This window comes from Saccopteryx leptura, chromosome 2 (assembly GCF_036850995.1).
Source record: "Saccopteryx leptura isolate mSacLep1 chromosome 2, mSacLep1_pri_phased_curated, whole genome shotgun sequence".
NCBI classification, from domain to species: Eukaryota; Metazoa; Chordata; class Mammalia; order Chiroptera; family Emballonuridae; genus Saccopteryx; species Saccopteryx leptura.
This window is the reverse complement of record NC_089504.1, coordinates 159,645-186,507: the sequence shown is the minus strand read 5'-3', so window position 1 is coordinate 186,507 and position 26,863 is coordinate 159,645. Positions and strand designations below refer to the sequence as shown.

General features: G+C 40.9%; 1 protein-coding gene across 4 annotated transcripts in view; it reads left to right on the top strand.

The window, feature by feature from the left end:
- The window catches only part of CACNA1B (calcium voltage-gated channel subunit alpha1 B), a 171,399-nt gene that overhangs the window by 86,166 nt on the left and 58,370 nt on the right, over window positions 1–26,863 (top strand). For all 4 annotated transcript variants that reach the window (XM_066366550.1, XM_066366548.1, XM_066366549.1 and 1 more), the window contains 2 exons: window positions 508–725; window positions 26,432–26,558. In XM_066366550.1, the coding sequence (XP_066222647.1) occupies window positions 508–725; window positions 26,432–26,558 (345 nt within the window). The remainder of the gene's footprint in view (window positions 1–507; window positions 726–26,431; window positions 26,559–26,863) is intronic.

The window sequence follows — 26,863 nt, the reverse complement described above, 5'->3', positions numbered from 1 at the left end:
GCTCAGTCTGCTCCCTGGCTGGGACAGTGTCTGGCTCTGACACTGAGAGCCGGGAGGGTCAGGCCAGCAGTCTCCATGCTTGCCTACTGGCTACAAACCAGCCAGAACCAATCATGCCGGCAGAGGCTACCGTGTAGGATCAGACCTGCCATGGAGCTCTGTGTTGGGCCTTTAGTCCTTGGTAGCCCAGGTTAGGCTGACTTGGAGAAATATCCTCCAGGTTTCTTCATTTTACAGACAGTTCCATTTTACACGTTGTGATACCAGCTATGCCTGGTTTTGTGCCATGAAGAGACAGGTGGCACAGCCCATCTACCAGTATGTTTTAGATCTAAAAACGTAGAGTTGTACAGAGTGATAAAAAACTGTGTTAAGTCCCAGAGTAGCAGAGGAGGTGGTCAGGGATTTATTTGATCTGGATAGGTGTTTAAGGAGCTGGGTTTTGCAGACTGATTAGCAGTTTGGTGCTGGGCTCCATCAGACTGTGCTGTGCATTCTTGGTTGCAGGGAGCCGCAGTGCGACCCGGAGGCCAGCGGGACAATGGGCCTGGGCCCTGTGCATGCGTTGCCCAGCACCTGTGTACAGAAGGTGGAAGAACAGCCAGAAGATGCAGATAATCAGCGGAATGTCACTCGGATGGGCAGTCAGCCCTCAGACCCAAGTGTTCCTGTGCATATCCCAGTGACCCTGAGTGGCCCTCCCGGGGAGACCACAGTTGTTCCCAGTGAGTATCTCCTGGTACTGGCGGGGCGGGGCCCACCTTGCACAGGTCCAGTCTGCTCTCCCTTTTCTCTCCTGCTCCACGGCAGCTGCTTGGGGACAGAACTGCTTCTGTGAATTGTTTCCTCAGCTGCATAGAAAGTTGTTTGCTGTCAGCATCTGTGCTTTGATGCCCCTTTGCTTCCCAGTGCCCTAAAGGAACACTGTTGCTATTGCACATCACTTAACCTCTGTCCTCCTGTCTTCCAAAAGTACCTGCGAGTTCCCAGGTCAGTGCCAGGCACAGTGTTAGATTGCTGGGCATGCAGCAGGAGGGAGGGGGAGCAGTTGCTCTGATGGGGCTTACAGTCTCTTCAGGAGAGTAGACCCCCACGTGGTCATGACTGCACAAAAGCTGCTGAGGACCGTGGCCACAGACATGACTGGGTAGGGAGCTCATGGGTGTGGAGGAGGATGTCCTCATTGAGCGGCCAGGACCGACTGTGCAGGTACTGAGGCTCCCAGGTGAGCAAGTCACTCCATTGAGCAGGGAGAGACCTGCAGGTGACAAACACAGGCCCCTCACATTAGGCGGAAGGTGCATGGCCGTTTTATGAGCACTGAAGGTAGAGAAAATGTGCCGAGCGAAGAGGGGAGAGACCAAAGAAGCAGAACAGACCTGAATGCCAGATGAAGGTTTTGGTCTTAAGCAGACCAGTCGCTGTCACACGTCTGCCTGTGTTTGCAGACGTCCACACACAGAAGCGTGTCTGCCTGTTCTCTCTTGCTCAGGTGCTCTTACCTGAGGCCTGTGGATCAGTGTTCCATCCCAGGTATAACAAGGGGAGGTGGCTGGCTGTGCCTGCCTTGCCTTCCCTCCCTCTTGCTTCCTTGCTGTTTTACCCCCATGGGTGTGACTGTCTTCTCAGACTTCCAGAAATCAGCCCCTGCTCTGATTCTCTGAATTTGCTTGAGGGTGAACCCAGCACCCCCCCCCCTTCCTGGCTTTTGTTAGCAGGTGTCCAGGTGTGGCCTTTCTTCCCCATCCCTGGCAACACTAATCTTTTTTTCTGTCTCCATAGTTTTGTCTTTTCCAGAACATCACAGAGTTGGAGTCACATAGTGTATACCCTTGTCAGACTAGCTTTTCTCACTTAGTTGTGTGTGTGTGTGTGTAAGGTTCCTTTATGTTTTGACAGCTCATCTCTTTTTAGCACTGAATAATATTCCATTGTCTGGATGTACCACAGCTTTCTTTACCCATTTGCCTACTGGACAACATCTTGGCTACTTCCTAATTTTGGCAATTATGAATAAAGCTGCTATAATATGTGTACAGGTTTTTATGTAGACATAAATTTTCAATTCCTTTGGGTAAGTACCAAGGAAAGCTATGGCGGGAGCATGTGGCTAGAGTATGTGTAATTTTGTAAGAACCACCAACCTGGCAATACCGTTTGTTTTTTTTTTGTATTTTTCTGAAGTGGGAAGAGACAGTCAGACAGACTCCCGCATGCGCCCGACCAGGATCCACCCAGCACGCCCACCAGGGGCGATGCTCTGCCCACCAGGGGGCGATGCTCTGCCCCTCCGGGGCATCGCTCTGCCGTGACCAGAGCCACTCTAGCGCCTGGGGCAGAGGCCAAGGAGCCATCCCCAGCGCCCGGGCCATCTTTGCTCCAATGGAGCCTTGGCTGCGGGAGGGGAAGAGAGAGACAGAGAGGAAGGAGGGGGGGTGGAGAAGCAAATGGGCGCTTCTCCTATGTGCCCTGGCCGGGAATCGAACCCGGGTCCCCCGCACGCCAGGCCAACGCTCTACCGCTGAGCCAACCGGCCAGGGCCATGCAATACCGTTTTGCATTTCCACCAGCAGTGTGTGAGACAGCAGCATTTGTTGTTACAGCGTTCCAGATTCTGGCCATTCTGATAGGTGTGTGGTGAGGTCAAATTTTTAAAAAATGCATTTCCTTGATGACGTATGATGTGGATAATTTTACATATGCTTATTTGCTACGTGTATATCTTGTTAGTTGAGGTGTCTGTTAAGGTTTTTGGCTTATTTTTTAGTTAGATTGTTTTAAGATTGTTGAGTTGTAAGATTCTTTACATATTTTGGATAACAATTTTGTATCGGATGTGCCTATTGCACATATTTTCTCCCTGTCTGTGACTTACCGTTCTCTTGGCATCATTGTCTTCTGCAGGCAGAAGTTGTGAATTTTAACAAAGCCCTGCTTATTCATTATTTATTTTGTGGGTTATATATCTTTAGTGTGTTCTGTCTAAAAGGGATTGCTATGCCCAAAGTCATCTGGGTTTTGTTCCAGGAGTTTAATGGTTTTGCATTTCACATTGCGGCCTATGAGCCGTTTTGAATTTATATTTGTTAAGAGTGTAAATTCTTTCTAGATTCGCATTGTTGCATGTGGATTTCCAGTTGTTGAAGAGACTGTCTTTGTTCCAGTGTATGGCATTTGCTCCTTTGTCAGAGATTAGTTGACTGTAGTTGTGGGTCTGTTTCTGGGCTCTCTCTTCAGTTTATTGCTCTATGTATTTGTGTATTCTTTCAGCAATAACATACCCTCTTGATTGCAGTGACTTTATTGTAAGACTTGAAGTTGAGTAGCAGCAGTCCTCTTTTTTCATTATTGAATTGTCGACTCTCTTGAGTCTTTTGCTTCCCTGTGAACTTTAGAATCAGTTTGTTAATATGCATAAAATAACTTGCTGGGATTTTTGTGATTGCATTGAGTCTATAAAACAAATTGTAAAGAACTGACATCCTGACAGTATTGAGTCTTCCTGTACATGAATATGGACTATATCTGCGTTTGTTGAGATTTATTATTTTATTCATCAGAATTGTGTAGTGTTCCTTGTGGAGATGTGTTACATATTTCAATAGACTTATGCCTAGATATTTCATCTTTGGGGTACGAATACAAATGGTATTATGTTCTGGATTTCAGATTCCACTTGCTCCTTGTTAGTATATCGGAAAACAATTGAATTTTGTATATTAACTGTGTATCGTGCAACCGTGCTAAAATTCTTTATTAGTGTCAGGAGTCTTTTTTGTTGATTCTTTTCTGATATTAGTCATTTGTGTTTTCCCTGTATTTTTTTAGTTGGCCTAATTTAGAGGCTTATCAATTTTACTGATCTTTTTCAAGAACCAGTTTTTAGTTTTATCAAATTTGTCTATTGATTCTCTATCTCAAATTGTCTTGATTTCTGTTCTAATTATTATTTTTTTCTTTTGCTCACTTTCAATGTAACTTGCTTTTTTTTTTCTGGTTTCCTAAGATGGCAGCTTAGATTATTGATTTTAGATCCTTTTTCTCCCAAAATATGCATCCAGAGCTATATACATTTTCCTTGAAGCATTGCTTTCGTGGCATTAACAAAACTTGACAAGTTGTGTTTTAATTTTTATTTAGTTAAAAATACTTAAAAATTTCTCTTGAGACTTCTTTAGACCCATGTGTTATTTAGAAGTGTGTTGTGCAGTCTCTACCTATTTGGGGATTTTCCAGTTGTCTTTCTATTATTGATTTTTAATTTTATTGTATTCTGGGAATCAACATTTTTGCCAACTATTTAATTGGATTGTTTTCTGGTTGTTGAGTTTTAAGATATATTTGTATATTTTGGATATAAGTTCTTTATTAGATATGTGGCTTGCAAATATTTTGTCCCTGTATGTGACTTATTCTTTCATTTTCTTAATGTCTAGGATTCCTTTTGTTTAGTTTTTGTTATTTGTTAATGATGGAAGGGTTAATCTGGTCCCTGTTACTACTTTTAGAAGCAGAAATCTAGGCTACTGAGTTTTGTGTATTAATTTTTTATTCTATTACTTTTCTTACTCCTCAAATTGTTTATTAGTTTTAGCACTGATTCTCTTGTTTTTTCTAAGTATATTATCAAAACTTCTGTAACTATCCTATTTCTTTCCTAGTCTTATGCTTCTCATTGTTTTTTGTTTGTTTGTTTTTTGCCTGATTGCAGTAGCTAGTACACTCTCAGATAACAGTGGAGTTCGTGGGCACCCTGCTTTGTTTTCGCTTATACCAGGTAAGATACTGGTTTTGGCTTGAGAGGTATGTGTGTATGTGGAGAATTATGTTGCAGCCAGTATCTATTAGTTCCTTTTTCAGTAAATATATTTATCTGGAATAGTTGTTGAATTTTCTGAAGGACTTTCATCATCCATAGAGATCACCCATAGATGTGGGTTTATAGTAGTAAATTTTCTGATATTGAACTGTCTTTGCAGTCTTAAAATAAACCTCACTTGGGCCTGACCTGTGGTGGTGCAGTGGATAAAGCGTCAACCTGGAAACACTGAGGTTGCCGGTTCAAAACCCTGGCTTGCCTGGTCAAGGCACATATGGGAGTTGATGCTTCCTGTTCCTCCCACTTCTCTCTCCCTTCTCTCTCTCTTCCTCTCTCTCTCCCCCCCTAAAATGAATAAATAAATAAATAAATAAATAAATAAATAAAATTAAAAAAATAAATAAATAAACCTCACTTGGTTATCATATCTATTTTTTAATGTGATGTTGGATTCTGTTTGCCAATGTTTTGTGTAGGATTTTGGATTGATACTTTAAAGAGAGGTGAGTTCTGTAGCTTTCTTTATTACATTCAAGTATCATAGGTTTGGATATAGTAGTAATATCCAAACCTATGATACTTGAATAGGTTTGGATATTAATGCTATATGGTTATCTCTTGCTTAACTTTACAAATCCATTTCTGAAAATCAAATATAATGTGAGTTCAAGTTCCCATAATTTTAAATGAGAAACATAATGTACTATAAATTATATTACATTACAATTGGTTGTATTCTAAGTCTTCAACCAATTTCTTAAAATATAACTAAAGCATAGTTAAAACACTGAAAAGTAAAAAAGTGTCACATTAGGACCTGAAATGCTTAACACATTGTTTCCTGATCACCACAGTTAAAATAATTATGAACGAGCAGTATCTTTGAACACCTCCTTTATTGAAACTTACTACACTTTTCAAAAACATCCACACAAGATTCTGATAATTTACCGATTGGATTTAGAATTTTGCCTGAGACTCTTTCTCAAAAATTTTTGTTAAAGTTGTGTGGAGTTTGGGTGATGTATACCTTTTTTTTTTTTTTTTTTTTTTTGGTATTTTTCTGAAGCTGGAAACGGGGAGAGACAGTCAGACAGACTCCCACATGCGCCCGACTGGGATCCACCCGGCACGCCCACCAGGGGGCAACGCTCTGCCCACCAGGGGGGCGATGCTCTGCTCCTCCGGGGTGTCGCTCTGTTGCGACCAGAGCCACTCCAGCGCCTGGGGCGGAGGCCAAGGAGCCATCCCCAGCGCCCGGGCCATCTTTGCTCCAATGGAGCCTCGGCTGCGGGAGGGGAAGAGAGAGACAGAGAGGAAGGAGAGGGGAAGGGGTGGAGAAGCAGATGGGCGCCTCTCCTGTGTGCCCTGGCCAGGAATCGAACCCGGGACTTCTGCACGCCAGGCCAACACTCCACCACTGAGCCAACTGGCCAGGTCCTACCTTTTTTTATATAATATCAGCCAAGAAAACCTCTGACAACATTGTAAAGAGAAATACACTGCTCACAAAAATTAGTGGATATTTCAAAATGAATATGAAATGATAGAACATCCCCTAATTTTTGTGAGCAGTATGTGTGTTCTCCTGAAGTGTGTACAGAAGAAACCTGAGAGGTGCTCTGTTGGGGAATCTCACCTGAGGAGATGTTGTGCAGGCTGGGCCTATTGTTTCGTAGAATTAGAAAGTTTTCTCAGTTTCTTTATCTGGGATAGTTCAAGTAGCATCAGCGTTCCCTGGTCTTTAAAGATTTTGGTAGAATTCCTTTGTGAAATCATCTGGGTCTAGATATATTTTTTGAAGAGTAGTTCTTTGATAATTCTCTGTTTCTGTGTAGATACTGGTCTGTATAAACTTTCTATCTCTGAGATCAGTTTGGTAAATTTCCTTAGAAATGATCCATTTGATTTAGGTTTTATAAGTTATGCAAAAAGTGGCTTAATTGTTTTCCAAAGTTTTTTCTTTCTGTTATTTTATTTTTTACTTTTTTTATTAAGTGAGGCAGAGAGGCAGAGAGACAGACTCCTACATGTGCCCAGACCAGGATCCACCCACCAACCCCTGTCTGGGGCTTATGCTCTGTTGCTCAGCAACCAAACTACTTTAGGACCTGAGGCAAGGCCACGGTCAGTTGAGCTATGGCTGCAGAAGAGGTTGGAGATAGAAAGAGAGAATGAGAGAAGGAGGAGGAGGGGGAGGAACAGAAAAGCAGATGGGTGTTTCTCCTGTGTACCCTGACCGGGAATCAAACCCAGGACTTCTACACGCTGGGCTGACACTCTGCCACTGAGCCAGTCAGCCAGGTGCTCTTTCTGTTCTTAAATTCTTTTTCACTTCTTTTTAAAGTCTGTCAAAAGAATTTTACTACTGATTAAAATATTTTTTATTCGTTTTTTTGTTCTCATCCCAACCCCCTCTGCTTTGCAACGGTCAACTTGTTCCCAATAACTGTGGGTCTGTTTCTGTTTTGTTTGTTTAGTCACTTAGTTTGTTTTTTAGATTCCACATAAATATAAGATCATATGGTACTTGTCTTTTTCTGTTTGACTTATTTCACTTAGCATAATGCCACTAAGGTCCATCCATGTTGTCAATAGCAAGATTGCATTCGTATCTATAAATATATATATATATATATATATATATATATATATATATATATATATATATACCACTTAAATATACCCCCCACACACACACACACAGGCCACTTCTTTATCCATTCATCTGTTGGTGGAAACTCAGGTTGCTTCCATACCCTGGCTGTTGTAGATAATGCTGCAGTAACAGCGTTATCTAATTCAAATGCATGTATATATTTGAATTAGTGTTTTGTTTTTTTATTTTATTTTATTTTTTTACAGAGACAGAGAGTCAGAGTGAGGGATAGACAGGGACAGACAGACAGGAACGGAGAGATGAGAAGCATCAATCATTAGTTTTTCGTTGTGCATTGCGACACCTTAGTTGTTCATTAATTGCTTTCTCATATGTGCCTTGACCGTGGGCCTTCAGCAGACCGAGTAACCCCTTGCTTGAGCCAGCGACCTTGGGTCCAAGCTGGTGAATTTTTGCTCAAACCAGATGAGCCCACGTTCAAGCTGGCGACCTCGGGGTCTCAAACCTGGGTCTTCTGCATCCCAGTCTGACGCTCTATCCACTGCGTCACCGCCTGGTCAGGCTGTGTTTTTGTTTTTCGTAGATAAATACCTGTAAGTGGAATTGCTGGAGTGTATGGCAGCTCATTCTTTTATTTTTTATTTTTAGTGAGAGAGACACAGAGAGGGATAGATAGGGACAGACAGACAGAAAGGGAGAGATGAGAAGCATCAGTTCTTTGTTGCAGCTCCTTAGTTGTTCACTGATTGCTTTCTCATATGTGCCTTGACCTGGGGGGGGAGGAGGCTCCAGCCAAGCCAGTGACCCCTTGCTCAAGCCAGTGACCTTGGGGTCATGTCTGTGATTCGACACTCAAGCTGGCAACCTCGTGCTCAAGCCGGATGAGCCCGCACTCAAGCCAAACGAGCCAGCGCTCAAGCCGAACAAGCCAGCGCTCTAGCTGGCAACCTTCGGGTTTCAAACCTGTGTCCTCTGTATCCCAGGCCAATGCTCTATCCACTGCACCACTACGTGGTCAGCCTCTTTTAATTTTTTAAGGAATCTCTATACTGCTTTCCGCAGAGGCGGACCCAGTCTGCATTCCCACCTCAGTACACAAGGGTCCCTTTTCTCCACATCCTTGCCAACCCATGTTGTTTGTTTATTGGTAATAGCCATTCTGACAGGTATGAGGTGTTATCTCATTGTGGTTTTAATTTGTATTTCCTGATGATTAGAAGTGTTAAGCATCTTTTCATATGTCTATTGGCCATCTGTGTGTCCTCTTTAGAGAAATGTCTCTTCAGATCCTCTGCCCATTTTCTAGTTAGATTGTTTGTTTTTTGGTGGTATGAGTTCTTTATAAGTTTTGTGTATTAACCCCTTATAGGATGTATCATTGGTAACTATCTTCTCCCATTCAGTAGGTTGTTTTTTTGTTTCGTTGATGGTTTCCCTTGCTGTGTAAAAACTTTTAGTCTGTCGGTCCTATTTGTTGTTTATCTTTTGTTTCTCTTGCTTGAGGAGACATATTTTAAAAAATAATTCTAAGATCAGTATTAGAGAGCTTACTGGCTATGTTTTCCTTGGGAAGTTTTATGGTTTCAGGTCTGACATTTAAGTCTTTAATCTATTTTGAGTTTATTTTTGTATATGGTGTAAGAATGCAGTACAGTTTCATTTTTTGGCATGTATCCAGTTTTGCCAACACCAGTTATTGAAGAGTTGTGCAAAGAGGTGGCTTCATTAACAAGAACTTTACTCTGGTTTAGTGTTTTTCCCCCTTGTTTTTTATCCTATATCTTCTATGTTCTCCCCTTTGCTCTTGATTAAACTAGTTAGTTGTTATATATTTTGTAGATCTTTATGAAAGGAACCAGCATTTTAATTTATTAGTTCTACTTTTGTGTGTGTGTGTGACAGAGACAGAGAGTCAGAGATAGGGACAGACAGATAGGGAGAGAGATGAGAAGCATCAATTCTTCATTGTAGCACCTTAGTTATTAAATGATTGCTTTCTTATACATTCCTTGACCAGGGGGCTACTGTAGAGCAAGTGACCCCTTGCTCAAGCCAGCGACCTTGGACTCAGGCTAGAGATCTTGGGCTTCCTTTTTGTGCTGTCATCTAGGTTCAGTGTCAGAATATTGAATTTGTAAAAGGAATTGTAATTTTTTCTGTTTTTTGAAGGAGATGATCTAGAATTGGTATTATCCTTTTAAATGTTTGGCAGAATTTGCCAATGAAATATTTGGAGTTTAAAATTATTATTTATAGTCATAGGCCTACTTTATCTATTTCATATTCTGTGGGTTGTAATAGTCTGTGCTTTGGAAGGAATTTAAGTGGTTAAATTTATGTGTGTATAGTTGAAGTAGTCCTTGTTATTCTTTTGCTGTCTTTGTAATCTGTGGTGACAGCATCTTTCATTCCTGGTTTTGGTAATTTGTGTCTTCTCTCTTTTTTTTTTTTGTCAGTCTTGCTAGAAATTTGTTATTCTCGTCGATCCTGTCACTGATTTTCTCTTGTTTTTCTGTTTCCAATCCATTTTATATCTGCTTGTTATTTTTTTCCTTCTGTTTGGTTTGGGTTTATTTTGTTCTTTTTTAGTTTTTTGAGATGGGAGCTTAGATTATTGATTTGAATCTTCCCCTCTTTTCTAATGTAAGCGTTTAGTGTTGTACATTTTCTTCTTAGCGCTGCTTTATCTGTGTCCCACAGACTGCGACATTATATTTTCACTTCATTGAGTCCTATTAAAAATTTTCCATTAAGACTTTCTCTTGGCCCCTGGCTGGTTTGCTCAGTGGACAGAGCATTGGCCTAGAGTGCGGATGTCCCGGGTTTGATTCCTGGTCAGGGCACACAGGAGAAACAACCATTTGCCCCACCCTCTCCCCGTCTTCCTCTTCCCCTCTTGCAGCCAGTGGCTCGATTGGTCTGAGCATCTGTCCCCGGTGCTGAGGATAGCTGAGTTGATTAGAGCATCAACCCCAGATTGGGTGGGATTGCCAGGTGGATCTCAGTCGGAGCGCATGTGGAGTCTGTCTCACTCTTTCCTCTTCTCACCTAGAAAAGCAAGCAAACAAACAAAAAACAACTTCTCTTTGACTCGGATTATTTAGAAGTGTGTTGTTTTATTTTCCAAGTGTTTGGAGTTCCATTTTCTTATCTTTCTGTCATTGACTTCTAGTTTGATTACTTTGTGGTCAGTGAGCATACTCTGTATGATATCAACTCTGTGAAACTTTTAAGGTTTGTTATTTAGCCCAGATATGGCAGAGCTTGGTCTGTTCTGCGAAAAGAATGTGCGTACTGCTGTTGCTGGGTGGGTGGTTCTGTCGATGCCTATTGGACCCTGTTGGTTGAGATGTTGTTGAGTTCTGTGTGAATTTTAGTTTTCTGTCTAGATATATAAATTATGGAAAAAGGCAGACTCAAGTCTCTCACTGTAAACGTGAATATACCTATTTTTTCTTTTTATTCTATTAGTTTTCTTTTTGTTTGTTTGTTTGTTTTCTGAAGTGAGAGGAGGGGAGGCAGAGAGACAGACTCCGCATGGGCCCAACTGGGATCCACCTGGCATGCCCACCAGGGGGCGATGCTCTGCCCATCTAGGGCATTTCTTCATTGCAACTGGAGCCATTCTAGCACCTGAGGTGGAGGCCATGGAGCCATCCTCAGCGCCTGGGCCAACTTTGCTCCAATGGAGCCTTGGCTGTGGGAGGGGAAGAGAGAGATAGAGAGAAAGGAGAGGGGGAAAGGGTGGAGGAGCAGATGGGTGCTTCTCCTGTGTGCCCTGGTCAGGAATTGAACTCGGGACTTCCACACGCCGGGCCGACGCTCTACCACTGAACCAATTGGCCAGGGTCTGTTCTATTAGTTTTTTTTTTCATATACTTTGCAGCTCTATTTTTGAGTACATACATGTTTAGAATTGTGTCTTCTGGAAAGACTGGCCCTTTGATCATTGTGTAATGTCTCTCTGTACCTGATAATTTTCTTTGCTCTGATGTCTTTTTCATCTGACAGAAATATACCCCCTCTTGCTTTATTTTGATTAATATTTTTGTGGTATATCTTTTTCACCTTTTATTTTAAGACTACCTCCATAGTTATATTTTATGTTAGCCTCCTGTAGACAACATATAGTTAGGTTGAATTTTTAATCTGTTCTATCAATTCTGTCTTTTATTTGGCATATTTAGACCATTTTCATTTAAGGTGATTGTATATGTTATGACTTAAGTCTGCTGTTGTATTTTTTGTTTTGTTCATTCTCTTTTTTATTCCTGCCTTCTTGGGTTGTATGTATTTTTTAATTCATTTTAACTATAGTATATTTAAGTGTATCTCTTTGTATTTTTTAATGTTTGCTCTAGGTCAGGCGTGGCCAACAGTTTTTGCCCCTAGGCCAGATTAGAAAAAAAACTTCTTTACGGGCTGGACAAAATATTAAAATTTAAAAATGTTAAATACTAAAGCTATTTGTTTAAGCAAACAAAATTTTATTATGTAATTTGTTTATGAATATGTGAATGAAAAAATTTTAATATACAGTATTATTTTAATAAAAATATATTTTAATAAAAATATAATTACATACCATATAAATATCCAAACTGTATTGCAATCAATTGAAACAATATTTAATTAATAGAATGAGCTTGAAGGGGTTATATCACAAATAAAACAATTATTTTGTTCTACAAATAGCCTGGACACATTTTCAGTTATTAACTGCAGCTATTGTCTGTGCTACAATGCCACTTGATTCAGCACACTTGACCACAAAAATAACAAATTGTTTGGCCTTGGGTGCGCTCTGGCAAACTCTGCCTAAAAGAATGTGGTTTTCACATTGCCGCTAAATGTCAAACAGTTCACATCGAGTACAGACGAGTACAAAAGTTGTAAACCTTTATAATGGAATTAAAAAAAAAAAAGTATCGTGAATCCATTCGACCAATCATTGGAAGTTAACCCTAAATTAGTCACATGTGGAATTCTTTTCTGTGTATCACTATCTTCTTAAATATTTTGATTTCCAATAATCAAAGACGCTTCCGCTTCTGAGTAGCTGAGATTTTAAAGTAGCGGAGAATATTAAAAATTTAATCGCGGGCCGCATAAACTCATTACGCGGGCCACATTCGGCCCGCGGGCCGGATGTTGGCCATGCCTGCTCTAGGTATTACATTATACAGTAATGTACTTCAGCACACCAGCATTATCATTTTACCAGTTTGAGTAAAGAATAGATAAAAACTTTACCTCTCTTTTTCCTCCCAACATATAATGTAATTGTCTTAAAATATTTCCTCTGCATATATTTAGAATCACATTAGTATGTGTTATAACTTGTACTTCAACCTGGAAATTTAGAAAACTAAAGAGGAGGAGAAGAAAGTATATTGTATTTACTTATATTTTTACTCCTTCTATTGTTTTTTCTTCCTTCCTGATAATCCAATATTTCGTCTTTCCTAATTTATGTTCTGTTTAGAGGACCTTCCTTGGTCATTCTTGTAAGGTAGGCCTACAGGTGACATATTCTCTGTTTTCCTTCATCTGAGAATGTCTTGATTTTCCCTTCATTCGGGAAGGATATTTTTACTGGGTATAGAATTCTGGGTTGACAGTTCTTTTTTTTTCAGCACTTGAAAAAACGTGTGCCTCTTCCTTCTGACCTCCATGGTTTCTGATGAGAAATCTACTGTCATTCGAATTGTTTTCTTCCTATAGGTAAGATGTTTCTCTCTCGCTGCTTTCAAGATTTGTTTCTTTGTCTTTATATTTCAGAAGTTTGATTATGATGTATGTTGGCATGAGTTTCTTTAGGCTTATCCTGTGTGGGGTTTGCTCAGATCCTTGAATTTGTAGGTTTATGTCTTTTTGCGAGATTTGGAATATTTTCATCCATTATGTCTTTGAATACGTCTTCAGCTTTGCTCTCTTTCTCTTTTCTTTTCAGGACTCTGTTGACATAAATGGTTGATCTTTTGTTGTAGACACAAAGGTCTCTGAGGCTCTGTTCACTTTTTTCAGTCTGTTTTTTCTCTGTTCAGATTGGATCATTTCTATTGTTATTTCTTCTAGTTCACTGATTCTTTCTTTTGTATGCTCCATCCTGCTGTTAAGCCCATCTATTGAGTTTTCATTTTAGTTATTGTATTTTTCTGTTATAAAATTTGTATTTGGTTTTTCTTTGTATCTTCTATTTCTTTGCTAATGTTTTCTGTTTCTTTGCTGAGATTTTTTTTTCATTTGTTTCAAATGTGTTTTTAATAGTGTGTTGTAGCATTTTTATGATGGGAACATTATGTTATTGTCAGAAAATTCTAACATCTGTATTAGTTGGTGTGTGTATGATTGTCTTTTCTCATTGAAAAGGATATTTTCCTGATTCTTGGTGTAACAAATAATTTTTTATTGAGACCCAGCCACATTGACATTATGTCATTAGGCTGTGACTCCTATTTAAATCTCTGTCGTAGCCAGTTTACTGGATACTGCTCCAGCAGGGGAGAGTTGGGGAGTGGTCTCACTGGCAGGTGGCATGGAATTACAGTTTTCTCACTTTACCTCCATTGACAGCCCGTGGAAGTGGACTCCTTGTTCCAATTGGACTGGGGTGGAAGTTTTAGCTCCTCCCTGGATTTCCACTGATACCATCCCGTCTGAGAGAGGCAAGAGTGCCTTTTCTTTCCCCACATAGCTTCTATTGACATAGCAGGGTTGACCTCATTGCCTCTAGGTTATAGCAAAAGTTTTGACTTTCCACTAGCATTGATTCTAGCAAGTAAAGGGAAGGGGTGCCTCATTACTTCTGGGTGGTAACTGAAGTCTCCCCATGTGATCTTTACTGACTTTGTATGGGTCTGGGGTCTTATTACCACATAGTGGAATAAGAGAGCCTACTTGGCTCTCTCACCACCCCCACAAGTGCTTTGGGGTACCTCATTACAGGTTATTGAGGATGGCAGTCTAGAGTGCTCCACTCAGTATCTGCTTATAAGTGGAGGTAGGGCTGCAGTTTTTTCTGCAGTGTTTGGCTGTGGCAAAGTAGTTATTGTCTGTTACAAGTCTTTTTCTACTAGGTCGCAGCTCTCCTGGTCTCTCTCTCCTGTCACTCAGGAGAGCTGGCTTTTTTCAGGACTTTAAAAAATCTGTGCCTTTTGGCATTTCTGGGTCACTAATTTCTCCAGTACCAAGAATATGTGAAGCATAAAAGAAAATTCAATCTGACCTGTATTGGTGCAGTGAATAGAGTGTTGAGCTGGAACACTGAGGTCGCCAGTTTAAAACTCGGGGCTTGCCCAATCAAGGCACATAAAGGAAGCAACTACTATGAGTTGATGCTTCCTGCCCCTCCCCCTTTCTCTCTCTCTCGCTACTCTCTCTAAAATCAGTAAATAAAATAATCTTTTCCCTGACCGGATACTTTAGTTTGTTAGAGGATCATCTGGAAGCATGATCCTTGGTCAGGGCACATACAGGAACAGATTGATGTGTCTGTCTTTCAAATCAATAAATAATAATGAAAAAAAAAAATAAAGCTCAGAAAAGAAAAACTTACTGCTGTGTCATTTCTTAGGTCACAAGGTCACCAGCCAGTCTGCCTTCTTCTTTCCACCTTTCAGATTCATCTTAGGATTGCCTTATATGATGTCTAGGGTTTTTAGTTTTGCTGAGTGGGATAAAGGGGGGGAAAGTGCTTCTATTTCATCTTTCCAGACACTGAAGTCTTGAGTTAACTTTTATTTGTGGTGTGAGGTTAAGGATTGCGTTTCTTCCCCACTCTGCTCCATGGATATCCATTTGTTCCATTACCATTTGTGGAAAAGGCTGTCCTTTTCCCATTGAATTGGCACTTAAAAAAAAATGAACTGGTAGGTATTATTTCATTTCAGGAAAAAAAATTGGGATGAGTTTTAAATGTTCTATTATTTTACTTATACTTTTTAGACATTTCCAGTTTAACAAATGTTGGATATACATTGCCTGTCTTTTATGTGACTTGCTCTCTGATCCTTTTGAAAACTCATTCCTTTGTTCATATTTTTTTTCTTTGCTCATTTCACTTTCATCTTCTTCCCCTTGCTCTCCTTTTAGTCATATTCATTTTCTCTTGGCCCCCTTATGATTTCTGAGATTATTTTGTATTTTTCTTTTTTTTTTTTTCAGTTCTCCCCTGAGTTTCATCAGCTCTCATCTCACATCTAGTGGTCCATACATTTTTGAGCTTTTGGTAGTGTTGTTTTCTTATTAGGAAATGCTTAATTATATTTGCTTCCTGTGGGAAAGTTGTATTACAGTTTTCCTCTGCATTGCAGTTGTGTGTGTGTGAAGTATTTTTATTAGCAAAAAGTTTTTATCCTTACTCTTTATTTTATTATGGTACAGGTGTTGCATGGATGTCAGCTTCCTTGTTCTGATAATGAGGAAGTGTTTGAAATCTTCCTAGACCAGCAATTAATGTTTGATTTTGCGAAGAGTAGGGGAGGTGTTTGGGCAGCCTACTTGCTTTCTAGTTCAACAACACCTGTTGTATTAGTACAATGAAATCTAGTTTATTTAGTCAGTCATGCTTTGGGGGGGAATGTCTGTCTAGTTCTGATTCTTTGATACTATCCTATCTCAGGAGGACCCTGGACCTCAAGTACTTGTTTCTTTCCTTTATTCTGTCAATAGCCCACTGACATACACCTCCTCTCCCTTTCAAGCATCTCTTTTTCCTTTAGAAGTAGTGCATTCCCAAGGTTTACACACACACACACACACACACACACACACACACACACACACACACACACACACACCCAGTCCCTTGTATTTTCTAAACCCTTCCTTTCGAGTCCCCAGGAACAGGGCTCTTACTGGCCAGGTCCCAGACCTCTTCTCAGTCTTTCTCCACTTCGGGTAGGGCTTCCCTGCTGGTTGGTGTTGTCTACATTCCACTCTCCAAGAACTCCCTTGCTGTACACCCCCTTCTTCACAGTCCCTGCCTGACTGCAGACCTCACAGGTTTGTTCCCCACTTACATGTAAATTCAAATTTGTCTTTTACTGCCAAACGCTGTAAGTATGGAGTGTGCATGGTTTTATCACCTTTCCTTATTTACCATATGGTTTATAAAGGATATGGGAGAAATTGATTGTAGGTGACTGTTGTTATCTGTGGGAGCCAGACTCATCGTTTTAGTTGCTGCTGGATTTGTAGTTATGGCCACTTTCACATTTCTAATTCCCTTCCTTCTTTCCGTCTTTCCTCCCCTTGCTCCTTCCCTTGATAAGCTCTTTCTTTCTTGGTCACTTTAAATAGACTAAGTTTCTTTTTTTTTTATTGAGAGGCAGGGAGGCAGAGAGAGAGACTCGACAGACTCCCACATGCACCCCAACCAGTATCCACCTGGCAAGCGCCCTACTGGGCAATGTTCTGCCCACCAAGGGCCATTGCTCAGCAGCTGAGCTATTTGTAGCACTTGAGACGAAACTATGGAGCCATCCTCAGCGCCCAGGGCCAACTTTTTCAAACCATTCGAGCCATGGCTGTGGGAGGAGAAGATAGAGGAGAGGGGGAGGGATGGAGAAGCAGATGGTTGCTTCTGTGTGCCCTGACTGGGAATCAAACCTAGGATTTCCACACACCTGGCTCATGTTCTACCACTAAGCCAACCAGCCAGGCTTCTAAGTTTCAAGTTTTGGGTTTGTTTATTTTTACCTACTCTATCTTTGGTTCTGTTTTATAAATTTATTTTATTTTTTCTGTTCTACTTTCTTTGTCTTTGTTGTAATCATCTTTTTCCCATTTATTACGAAGATACTTGGCCCATGACATTTAAGCCTTTCGACATTGCTGATGTGTTCAAGGCTTCACGTTTCACTCTAAGAATTATTTTAGTTGTATCTTACATGTTTTGAGACATTATATTTTCTCATTTGAAATATTTTTCCAAGTTTATGGTGTTTTATATAATCCATGAGTTATTTATAAATATGGTTTTGAATTTATAAATGGGAGAACTTTATTTTGAATTTTTATTTTCTGTTGATTTCATTCTTCTGTTTGTAGCTTATCATTTCTATATGTCATATCATCTATTTGGTTGTTTGTTTTTTACTTCTGCTTACAGAACATATTTTTTAATTTGTTTCAGTGAGATTTGATGGTGTAAATTCTCTGTTTGTTGAAAAATCTTCATTTTGCAGTTGTTTGTTAAATATGGTTTCACTTTGTATGGAATTCTAGCTAGTTTTTGACACCATATTGGGATTCTTCCAGCATCTGCTGTCCCTGCTGTTCCTGAGAAACGAGACTTTAGTCTGAGTGGTTCCTTTGTGTCCTTTGTCTTTTTTTCAGGGCTGCTTATAAAAAACCTTTTAATTGTGGAGAATTGAAACATTAAAAGTAGAAACACAAATATAATAAACCACCACGTCTCTGGCACCCACCCTCAAGAAATTATCCACATTTCACCAATCTTACTTCATTTGTATTTTTTTTATATATATCATTGTAGGTATAGATATGTCTGTGAGCATCTCTAACAATTAACAACCACAATAATATGATTTCATCTGGTGATGTTATCATACTTCCTAAATATTATCTAGTAGTTAACCCAGATTAAAATTTTACCAATTTCAAAAATGTTTTAGAATTGATTGGTTTGAATTGGGATGCAAACGAGGTTTACTCATTTGACTTGTTCAATCTGCCCATGTCCTTTATAAGAGTTTTTCCTTCTTCCTTTGTGCATGCCATTGATTTGTTGAAGACTAGTGGTTTTTCTACCCAATTCAGAATTTGGTAAATTGCATCACGGTGTTATTTAATATTTCCTCTGTCCTTAGTGTCTCCTGTTAACTGATCATCAGATAGATGTAGAAGCAGGCCTCCTAGCCCTTGGCACCACTGACATGCTGTTGGCAGCCCTCGTGTCATTTAGGCTGTTTATCATCATTCCTGGCCTGTACCCTCTAGATGCCAGTAGCACCCTGTGGTGTGACAACCAGAAAATGTCTCCAGACAATGCCACATGTCCCTAGGAGGCAAAACCACCCTTGTTTGCAAAGCACAGAGCTAGAGACTTCGTTGGAATTCAGTTAAACTCTTTTGGAAGCCTCCGGGGCAGTGGTCCCCGCTTTGTACTGCACCAGCCCAGGAGCTGGACAAGGCCCAGAGTCCTCCTTTGGCAGCAGTACGATTGAGACTGACCAGGGTTGGGCCTGATCTGTCCAGTGCAAAGTTCTGCACCATCGCCCCCCTAATGGTTTAGTGACGCTGACGATTGTCACCCAGATTTTGTTAGGCATTGCAACTTAATTTTTTATTATTTGACTTTTTTTGTAGGGAAGAACTTACATCATCAACTATTTAGTTACCCTGAAATACAGTTTGTTTTTATACTAAGCAGAAAACAGGCTTAACTCTGTTCCTTTATTTATGTGTAGATTTTCAAAATTATGAGTTGTGAGACAGAGAGTGAAGAAAACTATTGTGAATTTTTGGATTTTAATGTGTTTGCTGTGTTTCAGGCCTTTGCACTCACTATTACTTTTGATGCATAAATTGTCCCATCTTTGGCAGAGGGAGTCCCTTGCCTCTAGAAGTCTTTGACAGCTTTCTGGTTTTCATCAGCAACAACATGACCTAGGATCATGATGTACCTTTCCTGCCCCAGGCCTGGGATTGGCCTTTTCTCCAAGAAGATCTGTGTACTGGCTCTTCCGGCACATTTCCCTCCCTTACCTCAGTGTGTGTGCACCTCCACGGCCGCCTCTTCTGAGGCCTCCCTCCACCTGGACGGGAAGTGGAGGTGCTGAGAATTGGCAGGTGGCCCTAGCCAATGGGGAATGGGCAGGAATTTGAAAGCCCAGCCCTGTGGCTTCAGGTCAGGACAACTTTGAGCTTCAGTGCAGACCCCACTGTTCCATGGGTGGCGGCTCACACTGCTGTTAGGACTTCACTGGTCACTGCTCTCTGCTTGGCTTCTTTCTCCTCCCGGTTCTGCTTTTCTCGCTCCCCTCTAGTTTCTCTGGGAGGGATCTGACATGCTTGGTTCCTTTGATGAGAAACGGTGTATATTTAGGAATATGATCCTGACTCTGGAGTTTTCATTTCTTTCACACTTTTGGTTTTGTTTTGTTTTGGTTTAGCAAGAGACAGACAGACAAGACAGTGATGGAGAGAGATGAGAAGCATCAACTCATAGTTGCAACACTTCAGTTGTTCATTGATTACTTTCTCATATGTGCCTGGACAGGGGCGGGGGGGGGGGGACTCCAGCTGAGCCTGTGACCCCTTGCTTAAGCCAATGACCTTGGGCTTCAAGCCAGGGACCTTTAGGCTCAAGCCAGTGACCATGGGTTTATTATGTCTATGATCTCACACTCAGGCCGTGACCCCGTGCTAAGTTGGATGAGTCCGCACTCAAGCTTGTGACCTCAGGGTTTCAAACCTGGGTCCTCTATCCACTGCACCACCGCCTGGTCAGGCCATTACTTTTAGCTTTTAGACTTGACAGGACCTTTTTTTTTTTTTTTAAAGAGAAGAACGTTTATGTATCCTTTTAACTTTTATAATTCAAATATGAGATAATAGAATTTTTGTCTAATTGTTTGATTTTGTGTTTGTATCTCTTTTGTCTTATCCGGAAATTCTTGTCTTTTTATTTTTTTAGAGCAGTTTTAGGTTCACAGGCATAGTAAACAGAGTACAGAGCTTTGCCATATACTCCCTGCCTCCACTATCAACATTCCCACCAGATGGTACACTTGTTACTGTCAGTAACCCACACTGACATGTCATTTTCATGCCAAATACACAGTTTACATGGTGTTTACATGATGTACCTTCTGTGGGTTTGGACAAATGTATAATGACATATCTACCATTATAGAATCATATAGAGTAGTTTAAAATTTCTTCTTTTTGTCTTTTTACTTTGCGTATATTTTTTCCTTTTTTTCTAAGTGAGAGGAGGGGAGATAGAGAGACAGGCTCCCACATGTGCCCCAACCGGGATCTACCCAGTGACCCCTGTCTGGAAGCAGTGCTCTATTCATCTGGGGCCATGCTCGCAAACGAGCTATCTTAAGCGCCTGAGGTGGAGACTCCATGAAGTCATCCTTGGTGCCATGGGGCTGATGTGCTCAAATCAGTTGAGCCATGGCTGTGAGAGAAGAAAGAAGAAAGAGAGAGAGAGAGAGAGGGAGAGAGAGAGAGAGGGAGAGAGAAGGGGGAGAGGTGGAGAAGCAGATGGTTACTTCTGTGTGTCCTGACTGGGAATCGAAGCTGGGACATCCACATGCTGGGCTGACGCTGTACCTCTGAGCCTACTTACCAGGGCCTTACTTTGCATATTCTGTTTTTAAAATGGTAGTCTTTAAAAAAAAAATGTATTTTTTAATTATTTGCTCCTACTCTACAGAAATACAAGCAGTTTTTTAATCCAGTCACAGAGTTGCCAATCTCTCTTGTTACGCTAAGTAATTTTTCTGTAGATTATTTTGTTTTCTATGTAGACACAGTTTTACTGCCTATAAATACAATTTTTGACTCACAAACTCTTTAGTCTGTTTTTCAGTTTCCAACTGTAAAATTTAAACCTTAATCTTTTTTGTTTCTGATAACTGACTTAATGTCTAACTTGATTGCACTATGATTAGAGAACATGATGGTAGGGAAAGTTTGCCCAAAATATGCTTTCTAGGGTCCTGACTAGACTCCTCTGTGCCCCATTGTTTCTGGGGTCTTAGCAAGATTTATGTTTGCACTTTCTTTCTACTGGTGAATTGCCTACTCTCCCTTTGAAGTCCCAGACCACTGCCCGCTCTCCTTAGTTCAGAATGACGAATAAGCTTCTGCCCAGTGTGTCCCTTAGGGTCCCCTCTTCTAAGGGAACCAGTATGTACTGTCCACTGAGGGTTAATGAATCAGGGAGATTCACCATAATTAAATGACAAAGATCTATTCAAAGGTCTTAAGATTTAGAAATCTAGAAACACAACTAGGTAACACTAGAGTGTTGTGAAGAAAACTAAAGTTGAGAATTCCTATGTGTATGAATTATTATATTCATATATATATATGAATTCTTATTTTCATATATAGAGAATAAGAACGCAGTCTTGCTTTTTTAGTTTCTGTAATTAGTTCAAAGTAGTGATTTCCCAGATGTCAGGCCATCTGGACATGTGGACATGCTTTCCCTATGTCTTCAGAGGGCAGTTGACAGGATTCATATATATCTTCAGGTCCTGAAAGTTCAGAGGTTTAAAAGTTTAAGTCCTTGGGCTAGTTAACTAAAACAAACTCCTTCCTCATGTTTCAGCCCATTGTGATATAAGTAATTTGTTAGTGTGGCTGTGGTCACTCCATTTTGTTTCTTCACTCTTTGCTCAATATATAATAAATTTAGTCATTTTTCTGCTGTTAATCTGTCTCATGTTAATTTGATTGTTAGTCCAGTCAGAGGGACTTAGAAGGGTAGAAAGAAAATTATTTTTCTGCCCTCGCATTGGTTTTCTTTAAGACATATTTACAGTTGCTTATGGCTTGGTATCTGGTCAACATCTGTAAATATTGCATGAGCTTAAAAGGAATATGTTCCCTTTAATTTTGTTATTTGTTCTCTAAATTGTTTCTTAGTTGTAGTGCTAGATATTTTGTATACTCACTAATATTTTGCCTGACTCATTCATAGATAATTGAGCAAGGTACATTGAAACCTCTTGCTCTCAGTAGGTCTGTCAGCTCTTACTTTATACATATATGTTTTTATTTTATACAGTTATTGTGAATAGTTTGAAACATGCAGCTCAGAATAGAAAACAATCTAACATATGACCAAGTACATGTCTGTGTTTCTAAAACAGTAAGTAACTGTATTTCCAAATCTCTTTGGTGGGGCTTTTTCTTTTATTTCTTTTTAAAATATATGTGTTTGCCTTCTATATTCTGAGTTACTTCTGTGTAAAATTGCTATGTGTCTGTGGAGCTGAACCTGTTGTCATCTTGTGATGCTCTTTAATGATTTTTTTCTGATGTGAATATATACCTGAGCTTTTTCCTTTTTGCACGAACACTTGCTGTTACAATTTTTCATCTTTTGACTTTCAACCTTTCCATGGCCTTCTATTCTAGGCTTGTCTCTTGGAAATTACTTAGAGCTGTGTCATAAGTATCATATCCAGCTGGATAGTCTGTGTCACTGAATGGCCAGGTGTTTATATTTATTGTGATTATTGATTTACTTGTATTAGCTTCATCTATTTTATTTTTTGTTTTTTGTTTTTTTCATTTTTCTGAAGCTGGAAACAGGGAGAGACAGTCAGACAGACTCCCGCATGCGCCCGACCGGGATCCACCCGGCACGCCCACCATGGGGCGACGCTCTGCCCACCAGGGGGCGATGCTCTGCCCATCCTGGGCATCGCCATGTTGCGACCAGAGCCACTCTAGCGCCTGAGGCAGAGGCCACAGAGCCATCCCCAGCGCCCGGGCCATCTTTACTCCAATGGAGCCTTGGCTGCGGGAAGGGAAGAGAGAGACAGAGAGGAAAGCGCGGCGGAGGGGTGGAGAAGCAAATGGGCGCTTCTCCTGTGTGCCCTGGCCGGGAATCGAACCTGGGTCCTCCGCACGCTAGGCCGACGCTCTACCGCTGAGCCAAAGCTTCATCTATTTTAGATTTGGACATTTGTTTCATTTTCCTATGGTTTTCCTTTTTTCCTCCAGTTTTAATACTGAGTAATTGGTTGGTTGTTTGCTTTCCTTATCACATTTTTCTCTAATAAAGGTTAAAAACTGAATTCTGTTGCTGGTGTTCAGTGGTTGCCTTCATAGTTCTGTCGTATGTAACAGAACCTGTAGGCCGTGTCCATACTAAGTCCCCTCACAGTGGGGCTCCATTCACATTTCTAACTCCATCCTTGTTATCCAGCACTGACAGTCCTTTTTCTAATCTCACAGAATAGGTGTTATCATTTTGACTTTATTGATTCTATGTTTATTTAGATTCACCATTTCTTGGCTTACCTTTTGTTCTTGCATCTCAGACATCCCTTTAATATTGTTTTCTGTCCTCCTAAAGTGCAAACAAGACTGCTAAAGCACAATACACCCATTCCTGAAAATGCCACCCATGGAAAATAAAACGCCTTGTAAGGAATAGTAGGGTTAAGATCAAATGATTCAAGATCTGTGCAACATTGTACATGGTACAGGAACAAGAACAAGAACAAAAACAGTCCTAACAAAACTAAGCGAAGTTACATCTCTGTTGGCTTTTGCACAGCATGGAAACTTCACCCTGCTTTCTCCTTCAGATGAGCACCTCAAGGGTGTTTGCTTCCCGTGCACATGAGCAGTGGCCTCGCTCTCCTCTACATGGCTCTCCCTCAGTCCCTGACACTGTCATCCTCAACCTTCAGTCTTTTCCTCCTCCCAGGAAGTGTGGCTTGGTGCTTGGGTTTTAGCATGATGATTTGGAAAATGGCCTTGGAAAAACTGGGGGGATGTGGGGTCACCAGTGCTTCCCTCTCCTGACAGTCATAGTTTTTCGCTTCTGTTCATACCTTTAAACTTACGTGTTTAGCTTATATGTTTCTTCAGCTTTTGTTGTTGTTTTCAATGGGAGGACAGGTCATTTTAAGCTTCTCTGTCACAGGCCATTGTAATGCTGGGTCAGTTTTGTGGACTTTACTGCTTATTCACTTTTTTTTAAGGTAGATGTTAAAAATTTCTTTACATATCCATGTTTAGTTATTTTATAAACCTCATCTAAAAATTCTTATATCAAGGTCATGGTGGTGTGACTCTACTTGTTTCTGCTGTCCTTCACACATGGTGACCTTACACTTTGTAAGTTTGGTGATATTTTAAAGTTCACACATGATTGACGTTATTTTTTCTTTCCTTTTTTTTAAAATTTTTTTATTTTTCTGAAGTTGGAAACGAGGAGACAGTCAGACTCCCGCATGTGCCCAACCGGGATCCACCTGGCATGCCCACCAGGGGACGATGCTCTGCCCATCTGGGGCGTTGCTCTGCCGCAATCAGAGCCATTCTAGCGCCTGAGGCAGAGGCCATAGAGCCATCCTCAGCGCCCAGGCAAATTTTGCTCCAATGGAGCCTTGGCTGCGGGAGGGGAAGAGAGAGAGAGAGGAAGGAAAGGGGGAGGGGTGGAGAAGCAGATGGGCACTTCTCCTGTGTGCCCTGGCCAGGAATCAAACCCGGGACTCCTGCACGCTAGACCGACACTCTGCCACTGAGCTAACTGGCCAGGGCCTATTTTTTCTTTACGTGCCCCTTTTTATTTAGAAATTAAATAGGGTGACATTGATCAATAAGAATACATAGGTTTCGGGTAAACATCTGTATAGCATTTGAACTGTTGATTGTGTTGTGTGCCCATTATCCAATGTCAAATCATATTCTGTCACCATATATTTGTCACTCTTTCTTCACCTCTCTCTCCCATCCTCCTTCCCCCTTCCCCCATAACCACTTTTATCTGTGTCCATGAGTCTCAGTTTTATATCCCACCTATGTGTGAAGTCATATAGTTCTTAGCTTTTTCTGATTTACTTATTTCACTTTAGTATAATGTACTCAAGGTCTATCCATGTTGTTGTGACAACATCTCATCATTTCTTGTGGCTGACTAGTATTTCATTGTATGTATGTACCACATCTACTTTATCTAAACCTTTATCGAGGGACACTTTGGTTGTTTTCATGTCTTTGCTGTTGTGAATAATGCTGTGATGAACATGGGGGTACATGTGTCTTTGTGTACCAATACTTTTGAGTTTTTTTGGGTAGATACCCAATAGAAAGATTGCTGGGTCATATGGTAATTATGTTTTTAGTTTTTTGAGGAACCACCATACTGTCTTCCATAGTGGCTATACCAGCCACTATGGTGGCTATACATTCCCACCAGCAGTGAATGAGTTTCTTTTTCTCCACACCCTCTTCAACACTTGGTATTACCTGTCTTGTTGATAACAGCCAATCTAGCAGGTATGAGGGGCTATCTCATTGTAGTTTTGATTTGCATTTCTCTAATAACTAGCAAAGATGAGCATCTTTTCATATATCTGTTGGCAATTGGTATGTCTTCTTGGGATAAGTGTTCATTCAGGTCTTTTTCTCATTTTTAAATAGGATTGTTTGTTGTTGAGCTTTGTGAGGTCTTTACATATTTTAGGTATTAACCTCTTGTTGTTTGTCCTACTATTGTTTGTCCTGCTCTGACCTTTGCTCAGCTCTGCACACACGCCCAGTACCCGTGCATGTGTACTCATGTGCCACTCAAGGCCAGCTCCCTTTTGGCTGGCTGTCTTTTTGTTTTGTTGTTTCTTTTGCTGTGCAGAAGCCTTTTAGTTTAATATAGTCTCATCCATTTATTTTTGCCTTTACTTCCTTTCACTGGGATCAAATTCATAAAATGTTCCTTATGGCCAAAGTCTATGAGTTTAGTACCTATGTTTTCTTCTGTGTAATTTATTGTTTCGGGTCTTATATTTAGGTATTTGATCTATTTTGAATTAATTTTTGTGCGTGGGGACAAACTGTAGTCAAGTTTCATTCTTTTGCATATGACTTTCCAATTTTCCCACACTATTTATTGAAGAGTCTTTCTTTTTACCATTGTGTGTTTTGGGCTCTTTTGTCAAAGATTATTTGCCCCTATATATTGGTTTGATTTCTGGGCATTTGATTCTGTTCCACTGGTCTGTCTGTTCTCATGTACCCTGACCTGGTAACAGTGTGATGTGTTGAAGGGCCTCTTAGAGTCCTCAGTGCTGGTTCAGTCATGGCCATCACTCACCTCCCTCATGCTCTGGGTCCTTACCCACGTGCACTTTCCTGGATAACTCCATGAAATCCCCCCCCAGCCTGTTGGGGTTGGAGCTGGACAGCATCTGTTGCCCGGGTGAGACCTGTGTGATGTGGCTTTGTGTGCACCACACTCCTGACTTGGCGGCCCTCTATCCTCGTAGGTGGCAACATGGACCTGGAAAGCCAAGTAGAGGGGAAGAAGGAGGTGGAAGCCGATGATGTGATGAGGAGTGGTCCGCGGCCCATCGTCCCATACAGTTCCATGTTCTGTCTGAGCCCCACCAACCTGTGAGTCTCCTTCTTGCCCGCACCTATGCCATGACGTTCTTCATCTATGGCCTGTGATACACATGCATGTGACAGCTGTCTGTGCTAGGTGTGACCTGGCAGGTGATGTGACAGCCGTCCGTCTGTGCTAGGTGTGGCCTGGCAGGTGATGTGACAGCCGTCTGTGCTAGGTGTGACCCGGCATACTTTGCAAATGTTAACATTCTGATTGTCACTGCAATCCACAAAGCATGTACTTTTGTTACCTCACTGTGCAGACGAGGACACGGAGCCACAAGGAAGTTCTGTTGCTTGTCCACAGACAC